General features: G+C 37.4%; 1 protein-coding gene across 1 annotated transcript in view; it reads left to right on the top strand.

The window, feature by feature from the left end:
* The first annotated feature begins 506 nt into the window (after positions 1 to 506).
* Positions 507 to 9,682, top strand: part of LOC110093565 — a 13,714-nt gene continuing 4,538 nt past the window's right edge. The window contains exons 1-4 of the mRNA XM_020818489.2: positions 507 to 812; positions 945 to 1,076; positions 1,194 to 1,231; positions 1,592 to 1,658. Of these exons, the coding sequence (XP_020674148.1) occupies positions 642 to 812; positions 945 to 1,076; positions 1,194 to 1,231; positions 1,592 to 1,658 (408 nt within the window). The 5' untranslated portion in view covers positions 507 to 641. The remainder of the gene's footprint in view (positions 813 to 944; positions 1,077 to 1,193; positions 1,232 to 1,591; positions 1,659 to 9,682) is intronic.

Raw genomic sequence — 9,682 nt, 5'->3', positions numbered from 1 at the left:
TAAATATTCATGAAGTAAGTAGCCCACTCAGCCGACGACTTACATAAGCCACTTATTACTTTGATGACTTATGCTAAATCTAATTTTCTCTTCCAGTAACGACCAGCTAACTCAGCTGTACCTAGTCAGTATAAGTCGCAATTTAAATGTGTGACTTTGACTTGTTTTAAAATTTTTTTAAAACACACTTAAACATTTAATATAAGTACCAATTTTACTTAATTTAAAATTTTCCTATTTAAATTCTAATTACATAGTAACTCTGATACAAATCTACCTAAAGCTTCAGGCACTGCTGTTAAACAATTCATCTTAAATATTATACTATTTATATAAATAAATTACAAAGCCCCTTGAATCACATCTCTAAGGCCTAATCAACTAATTATTGGCTCGAATTTAATGCCGATTCAATCTGTGCCACTCGACAGAATTCTGAATAAAAAATCGGCGATTTTGGACTTTCAATTTTGGATACAACGGGTGGTAGAGATAGGATGATTTTGGATACCTGTTTGCCTTTCCGAAACCCAGCGATCCTCTGGACGGATATAAGGCTCCTACTTGTGCGCAAGAAGGGAAAAAAAAATCTCTTTTCACTCTGAAAAAAATAATTTATAGGACCTGATTTCGATTTAGAAATGCACTGTGCTTATGCAGCTACATTCTCCCCATCTCATCAACGGAGCACCTTCTCGTCTCCTCCTCCCTCCAAGATGAAACTTTTACTCTGCCCAACCAGAGAAGCTAAACCACCAATTGTTGCTTTCAAGATTGGAGTGCAGGAAATTGCAGAACTTGCACATAATAAGGTAAAACTTACACCAAGGTTACTTCTTCAAATCTTTTTACTAGGAAAGGCGAAAGCTTTGAGATGTACTGCTCTATTCATTGATTTGTTATTTTATTTCTTTCTACTCACGGCGTTCTACTTGCGTTTTTAGGTTTTGGTTGCATCTGCGTTATCATGCGCCATCGGTCAAATCTCAAAACCATTTACTTCTGCTATTAATGGAAACGGAATCGATTTTAAAGCCGCTATTCGGTCTGGCGGCATGCCTTCCACCCATTCTGCTGTTAAGCTTGCTTCCACCCATTTATCTTAATCATCGTTGTTTGTTGTTTTATTACTTATGATTATTCGTTTGAAATCCATTTGGTAACGGTTAGCTGTATGGGATTTGAATTTCCAGGCTGTAGTTGCTGCTGCTACAAGCATTGGTTTAGAGAGGTCTGCCTGCCTTGTGCTGTGTCTTTTCTGGATTCATTTTGATTTTGCAGTCGAAATTCATGTTTGTATACAATATATTAATCTATTTGCTTGTAAATTGATTGTGTTTAATGATCAAATGGGCAAATATAAAGCTTTATTTCAACTATCTGTCATCAGCTTTATTGCGTTGAAAAGTTGAAAATGGTGTATGCTTTAGGCTTCGTTTAGGATGGCTTTCTTAGTGCTTCTTAAAGCAGTTTTTTAGTATAAAATTTAAAAGATGCTTTAAGAAGCAATAAAAAAACCATCCCAAACGAAGCCGTAGTTTAATGGATTGAGTTAATTGACCACCATTTTTATTGTCACTATAATCTGCAGGGGTTTCTCAGATTCAATTTTTGGCATGTCTGTGGTCTTTGCTTCTGTTGTAATGTATGATGCTCAGGTACACCTATTTGATTCAAATGATTTGGTTGAATTGCCATTACTTTCAACATATTAATTTCTTGTATTTAAGATTTCCTTTGATGTGGATGTCAATGAAGTTGCTTTTGCGTACATGCTTGTTAAATTTATGATGTCTGCTCTAATTCATTTGTAGCTTCGGGTTAATTGAATAAGAAATTAAGTGCAAGCCTATGCAATGCATTAGACAGCAGTCATAAGAAAATGCATGTATCCATTTGTTTTGAAAGTTAGAAAATGTTTATAATGTAGAGATCCTTCACTGCTATCCTGAAAATGCAATTAACGAATGCGGAGCGTCTAAATTTGATTAGTAAAACCATGATTTATGAGGAAAACATGGCTTGAGCTGAGTAAAAACATTGTTTTAAAGGTAAAGAGATACTGTCTGTTCCTTGTTGGAAAAGGAATATATCGATAATTTAAACTTTACAACAGCTCTTCCTGTTAAATTGGAGAGGGGTAGGGGTAGGAGTTGTGGTTGTGGTAGAGTGGAGTACTTCTTTAGATCTGGTTATTTGTGAATTCATGGTGAGGAGCTCGTATAAATGTTTTGTAAAGAAATTGTTTTTGAGGTTTTGTGTCCTTTTTTTTTTTCTCTTTTTCGGAAATTTTTTAGAACAACCCACCTTTTATAGGATTGTTGACTTCTATTACAGCACTTTTCAACTCCAAAGCCTACAGACAAAGGATCTCAAACTCTGGACCAATATTTGGTAGTTTATTCTACTATGTAAAGACAAATATTTCAAGGAAGTTAACGTGTCATAACCATGTATTTTGTAAAGTTGTGATGAAAAGCCAACAAAGTTGCTAACAAAACAGAACTCGCTTTTTTGAATCAGCTTAAATTTTGTGAATATAAAACAGAACTCACTTTTCCCTCAATTTTATTGTTTTTTTTTTCTCCTTAATTTATGGTTGAAAACTGGCAAGGAGAAAATTTCTAAACATGGAACTTCATCTTAATGAGTTTAATTATAATGATAGGGACCTTAGAAATATTGATAATAGTGAGGTTTAAGTTTTATTATTTTTGTGCTATTTTCATGACATCATAGTGTATAATAGAGTTAGATGTTAATGATTCATTTTTTTTTTCTAAACTTCTATTTTTTAAGCTTAAAATTGTAGGAGATGAAAAACATACTGAAGGATTATTACTTAAAAGGGATATTTTGAGAAGGAATCTACCCAACCATGGCAAAGAGTAAATCTTATGTTTGGTATATGGGTGCAATTTGCTAATATTGCTAAAAGAAATCATACATAAAATGAGTTTGTCAAGATTTGAAGAGAAAGCAGCATGTCAATAACATGCTCAAGGAGGATACGTTAGTGATTTCTAATGGTATTGCATTTGGCTAAGTGCATATTTAGATGAAGCTCTCGTGGTAACTATTAGAGATAGATGCACTGCTTCATAGATTTTGGATTTTTTTTACCATGCATTCCATCATAAGTAATGTGCTGGTGGTTATATTTATATGAGAATGATGTGGCATTCAAGATAATTAGTGTTGACATAACAACAACAACATTAAGCCTTTATCCCACTACGTGAAGTTGGATGCATGAATCCTTTTTCCCTATTGTGTTATGTTAAGAGTCAAATTCTCATTTAAATTTAATAAAAAAAAGTCATTTCTAATATTTTCTAACCATGTCTTTTTAGGTCTATCTCTATCATTTTTAATATAGGCCAAATCTAATACATTTTCTCTCATAATCGGGTCATTGGAAGACCGATGTTTTATGTGTCCAAACCACCTAAGACGACTCTCTCTAATCTTATTTACCAGTGGAGCTACTCCGACCTTTTAACGTATATACTCGGCTCGCATTCTGTCTCTAAGAGTGAAGTCACTCTTCCACCAGAGCATCCTCAGCTTTGCAACACTTAATTTTATGCTTCTCTTTTAATGTCCAACATTCTGCATCATAAAGCATTACAGGTCTCACCACTGTTTTATGGCATTTTCGCTTAAGTTTGAGGTTACTTTTCTGGCACACATGAGGCCTGATGCATTCCTCCATTTCAACCATCCAGCTTGACTTCTACTAATAATATCCACATCTATTTTACCATCACTTTGAACAATAGACTGAGATATCTAAAACATGTACTCTTATTAATGACTTGATCATCCAAAGTCACAATCCTCCCACTAGATCTATTACTACTAAAATTATACTCAATGTATCCGGTTTTAGATTTACTCAAATGAAAACCTTTAGACTCAAGTTGACCTCCATAATTCAAGTTTTCCTTCAACTCCCTCTTGAGCAGTGGCATGATGAAATTAAATATGCATGATGTTATGAATAAAGCATTGCCAAGAGTTAGGTGCATACTAGATCTAAAGAAGAATTTGATATGAAATGTTCTTAATGAAGAAGGATTCAAATGCTTAGGAGATGCTAAAAGTAAAGGGAGTTAATTTTATCGACATTTGTTGCAGTATTGTAGCTAAAAATGTTAGCTTCTTTGTTGCATATAAAGTTTCAAAGCAAAGGAGGGTTGATGGTGGTACGAGAATTGGAGGTGTTAAGGTGTTGTGGTATTCTGGTCGAGTTCAGAATATTTGTGCAGTGTTAATGGTTGGCTATGGTTTAATGTTTCATGAGAAATATTTTATTTATTTTTTGTTTCATGGGAAAGATAAGGTAGTTGAATGGGATATGCTAGGGTTTGAATTTTGTGGATTATGGGAGACGCCAATTGATGGCTTGGTTAGATTGTTAGGCGGGAGTAAGGGGTAACTTTGAGGCGCATAGTTGGGGCTTAAGGTTTGGTGTGGAGGAGAAAGACACAACCGAAAGGAAAGGTTTGGGATTTGGATGAGAGAGAGAGAGAGAGAGAGAGAGAGAGAGAGAGCAATTCATGTGTATGATTAGAATTTTAAGCCAATGAATATGGCTAGAACTCATCAGCTAAGAAATTCCACCAAAGAATTGTAACCATGTTGTCCATGAAAGAGACAAAACGCCAATTTTTTTTCCAATATGATAATAATCTATGAATAAAAAATTTTATATGAACTTATCACTTAAAAGTATAATTCAAAATTAAATGTCTTTTAAAATAGAAAAATAATAAAAACATTCCTGAAAATTTAAGTGGAGTTGGCCTGCCTGTTTGGATTATGAAGAGAATCGTGGAACTAAGCCTTGAATTGGGGAGTGGTCTTTCCAATTTGCATTTAAATGAGGGGTTAACCAAGTCTTATGCAAGCCACCTTACTTTTAAATTAAAATATTGAGGCAATTAATCAGAATAAGAATGCAAGTTGATAAACTTTCTTTGTGATCTTGTCATTAACATTTGCACCATTTGATGATATTTTTTGCATGATGGATACAAGTTGAGGAGGATATTTGAAGATGATTACGTGGATCTATGTCATATTTCAAAGTTACAAGAGGTCATACTAGGGGAGTATTTCAAGTCTTCCTGATTACAATGATTTAGTAGTAGGTACAATTACAATTAGAAAAAAAAAATAAATCACAATATATTGATCAAATTTTAGTTAGGATGGATATCCGAGCTATTAGATTTGATTTTAGATGAATGTAATATATGAATAATCAATCAACATTTATCTTTTACTCATCTCAAAATAAATTCAATGATATTGTGATCCATCTTTGTCAAAATTCAATCGAGACATTCTTATTCAAAATTTTCCCATTTCAAAATCGATGAATCCGCCTCAGTGCATAGAAGGTATACTTCGGAGGTTTCTCGCAGCAGTTCAAAAATCATATGGGTTTATACAATTTCGAAGATATTTCTCTTAGGGTTTATTTGGTTTGAAAGAATTACAGGGAATCACAAATGCATTTTATTTCAGTGTTTCATTATTAGTTTGTTAGACCAGTCCATTGGACTGGTCTAGCCAGTCCTCACGAGACCTTCCTAGGCGAATAGAGGCGGAGGTTTTGCCTCTCCCGTGAAGACCGAGCGGACCGCAAACCTCCATGGGGCTGATTTAGGAAGGATTTTTGAGAAAGTTTAGGAGGGAAATTTAATGTAGGGACTATTTAGAGATTTCTTTTTGAATTGTATTCATTAAATAGTTTGTTTTCCTAGGGTTAGGGGATTTGAAATTTGGCTGATCTTGGAATCTCTTAGTTTTAGGTTTTGGGCTCTAGATTTGTGATGTAGGCAACATTTCAATTTTTCCTCTTATTGGGCATTTATTGGTGGGCTTTTGTTTTCTTCTTATGGCCTTGGCCCATGTTTCTTTGACTCTTTGGGGTTTGGAGAGTTGTGGCTGATTGGGGGCTATTTTTTGAGCAATTTGCTACTTGGTTCCTGAGCTACCGTGCTCCTTTCTTGATGTATGTTCGGCTTCTGGTTGTTTCGATTATGGTTGATCTTTTGAGGGGGACTGGCTGCTCGGTTTGTGGTTCTGCCGTGCCTTTTCTCTTGGATTTTTCTTCTGTTCTGGTTGGCTGAATCGGGCGGCTGCTTTGAGTGTCTTTTGAGCTCCTTTCCCCCATTTAAATGAGATGTTTCTTGCTGTTTTAGGAGTGGAAATGTGATGAATTTTTGGAAAGTGAAACCTGTGGGTTTCGTGTAGCTTGCGAGCTATCCTCTTCTACCTCCTCTCTTATAAAACTTTGTCTTGAGGACTTATAATCCCTTCTTTTATATCCACGGTTACCGCCTCACTTTTATCCTTCTTCTCTAAATTAATATATGTTATATGGTTGTAAGTTTGTTATGTTTATGTTTTTAAGGAAGTTGTTTAGTTGTTTTGCAATCTTTAATTTGTTTGTGAATTTTTGATTGCATCATTTTGGTATTAAAATGTTAGGTTGTAGGTCATGTCTTCCTTTCTTTTAAAAAAAAAATCAAAGAACGAAAAAATGGAAATCCAAACACTCAACAGACCGAAGTTTCACCTCAAGAAGTTAATGAGTCTACTGAAGGTGAAACTCAGGCTTTTATGCAGACGATCTCATCAGGAGATTGAGATTTCTCCACAAAGGGAGAATTGATGTAGGCAAAATTTCAATTTTTTCTCTTATTGGGCATTTATTGGTGGGCTATTTTTTCTTCTTATGGGCTTGACCCATGTTTCTTTGGCTGTTTGGTGCTTGGAGAGTTGTGGCTGATTGGGGGCTGTTTTTCTTTGCAATTGATAACTTGGTTTCTGAGTTGCTGTGCTCTTTTCTTGGTGTCTGTTTGGCTCCTGGTTGTTTCGATTCTGGCTGGTCTTTTGAGGGGGCTTGGCTGCTCGGTTTGTGGTTATGTCGTGCCTTTTCTCTTTGTTTTTTCCTCTGTTCTGGTTGGCTGAATGGGGCGGCTCCTTTGGATGTCTTTTGGTCTCCTTTCCCCTATTTAAATGAGATGTTTGCTGCTTTTTTAGAGAGTGGAAATGTGATGAATTTTTGGAAAGTGAAACCTGTGAGTTTCGTATAGCTTGCGATCTATCATCTTCTACCTCCTCTCTTCTAAAACTTCGCCTTGGATCTCTAATCCCTTCTTCTCTATCCACGGTTCCCTCCTCACTTGTATCATTCTTCTCTAAATTAATGTAACTTATATGGTTCTAAGTTTGTTATGTTTATGTTTTTAAGGAAGTCGTTTAGTTGTTTTGCAATCTTTAATTTGTTTGTGAATTTTTGATTGCATCAGTTTGTTAAGAGATTGGGAGAGATCGATCCTCCTTTCTAATTGAGGATCACTTGTATCTTATTTTTTCTTCCTTTCTATTTGATTCTTGCAATAAAATTATTTTTTTTATGGTTTTCTTTTGGAGTGCGGAAGAGTTTTTTCACTGATTTTTTTGAAATTGATAGGAAATACTTGAGATCTACAAGTGTTTCCTATCAAATTGGTATCAGAGCAAGTCTTGGGACCATTCGTGGGCTGATTTTGACGAATTCCAGCAGCTGATTTTTGGTCGAGAAAGGAGAAATTTTCTGTTTTTGTGATCCAAATCCATAATTTTTGAATATATAAAAACCCGGTTAGAGATGGCGGCCAAGAAAGTATATGCGTTGGAAGAAAGGTTTGAAGGGGAGATGAACCAAATCAAGGCAACGGTGAAGGAAAGGATTTACTCTATGGAAGGACAAGTAGCCGATCTCAGGACATGATGAAAAAAATGTTGGAAATTCACAATCAAATAGCGGCTTCTGTGGCAAAATGGGTGGAATGAAAAAACACAAATTTTGAAATTCGTAGGGAGGAAGATGAGGTGGAGATCGTTGAGAGAGAAAGAAGGAAACCCTATCTGGAGCCTTTCCATAGGGAGGATAGAGGAGGTAGGTATGGGGAAAGGCATGGGCATGGAGTGGCGGAGCAAAGAGGTGCTGATTGGGAACGCCGGGAGGGACATTATGGCCGCCGAGGTGTTAAATTTGAAGGAAGGAGAGGGGAATTCGAAGGGGGTTTGTGTTATGACAGGGCAAGGGAAGATTGGGAAACATGGAGAGGTCCAAGCTCTTGGGAAAGGGGAAGCTATGGAGAAATGGGGGAGATCAGAAGATAAGGAACCTGAAGATGCCCATATTCGAAGGGGAGGATGTGTATGAGTGGATTTATAAGGTGGAGAGGTTTTTTGCTGTTAATGGGTTGACGGATGAGGAGAAATTGGCCATAGCAGGCCTATGTCTAAAGGGGAAGGCATTGTCATGTTACTAATGGTGGGACTAAAGGAGGCCTATAAGGAGCTGGAGAGCATTCAAGGACTGTTTATTAGAACGTTTCCAAATTGATGTGGGAGGAGACTTCTATGAACAATTTTTCACACTGGTGCAGGATGGATCAGTGGCAGATTATTTGGAGCGGTTCGAGCACCTGACCAGTCGGGTGGAGCGATTATTAGAGTCGGCTTTGGAGGGGAACTTCATGAAGAGTCTTAAGGAAGAAATCAGAGTGGCAGTGAAAGTCATGATGCCTTGTGACCTGGGAGAGGACATGAAATTTGCTCAACTAATGGAAAATCAAAAGAATCTTGAGAGGGGAGCTATGAGTAGCAGCTCAGGAGGCACTTGCAGGATGACGACTACTCATTTAGCACCCAAGGGTCCGACATTAGGAGGATTTCATGAGACCACTAAGGAGAAGCCAGTAGGAGGGAGTAGGGAAAATTTCAGGAGGCTGACAGAGAAAGAGATATGGGAGAAGAGGACAAAGGGGTTATGTTTCTGGTGTGATGAGAAGTATACTCCTGGGCACATGTATAGGGATCAAACTCTTTAGGTTCTCGTCATCTGTGATGACGAGGAAATGTAGGAGGGAGGTGAGAGAGAGATGGATAACAAGTTGCATCTGGATGTGACAAAGGTCTCCCTAAATTCAGTAGTAGGATTCACTTCGAATCATATGATGAAGGTGAAGGAGGAAATAATAGGCATGGAGGTGATAATATTGATTGATAATGGGGCTACCCATAATTTCATTTTTACTCAGGTCGTTGTTGACCTTCATATAATACTCAAGGAATAAAAGAGATGAGAAATCAAAGTGAAAATCCCTTGAATTCTGCCGCGAATCTAGCTGAAATCGGCGCCGAACAATCGCATCCCGTGATTTTTTCTTGAAGCCCGCTCTCGATCTCTACCTAAACGCGTCGTTAAATACCAGAGCAGATGGAGCCTTCAGTCGCTGCTCTTCCACGCTCGGTTCCACTCACGATTCCATTCTCCGCTCTCTGCTTCTCCCTCCGCAAGCTCCCGACCTCCTCCCGTCCGACCTCTTGCTTCTCCAATCCAGTGAGGAAGACAGAGAGAGAGAGAGAGAGAGAGAGAGAGAGAGCAAGAGAGAGATCAAGAGAGAGATAGAGAGAGGGAGAAAGAACGAGCATGGGATAGAGCAAGAGAATGCAAGATAGAGAAAAGAGAGAGAGAGAGACAGAGAGCAGCAGCAAGAGAGAGAGAGAGAGCAAGAGAATGTAAAACAGAGCAAGAGAGAGCAAGAGAGAGATTGAAAGAGAGAGAGAGAGAGAGAGAGAGAGAGAGAGAGAGAGAGAGAGAGAGAGAGAG

The sequence above is a fragment of the Dendrobium catenatum genome, unplaced genomic scaffold (assembly GCF_001605985.2).
Source record: "Dendrobium catenatum unplaced genomic scaffold, ASM160598v2 fragScaff_scaffold_450, whole genome shotgun sequence".
NCBI lineage: Eukaryota > Viridiplantae > Streptophyta > Magnoliopsida > Asparagales > Orchidaceae > Dendrobium > Dendrobium catenatum.
The sequence above is the reverse complement of the archived record's forward strand: the minus strand, read 5'-3'. Positions and strand labels throughout refer to the sequence as shown.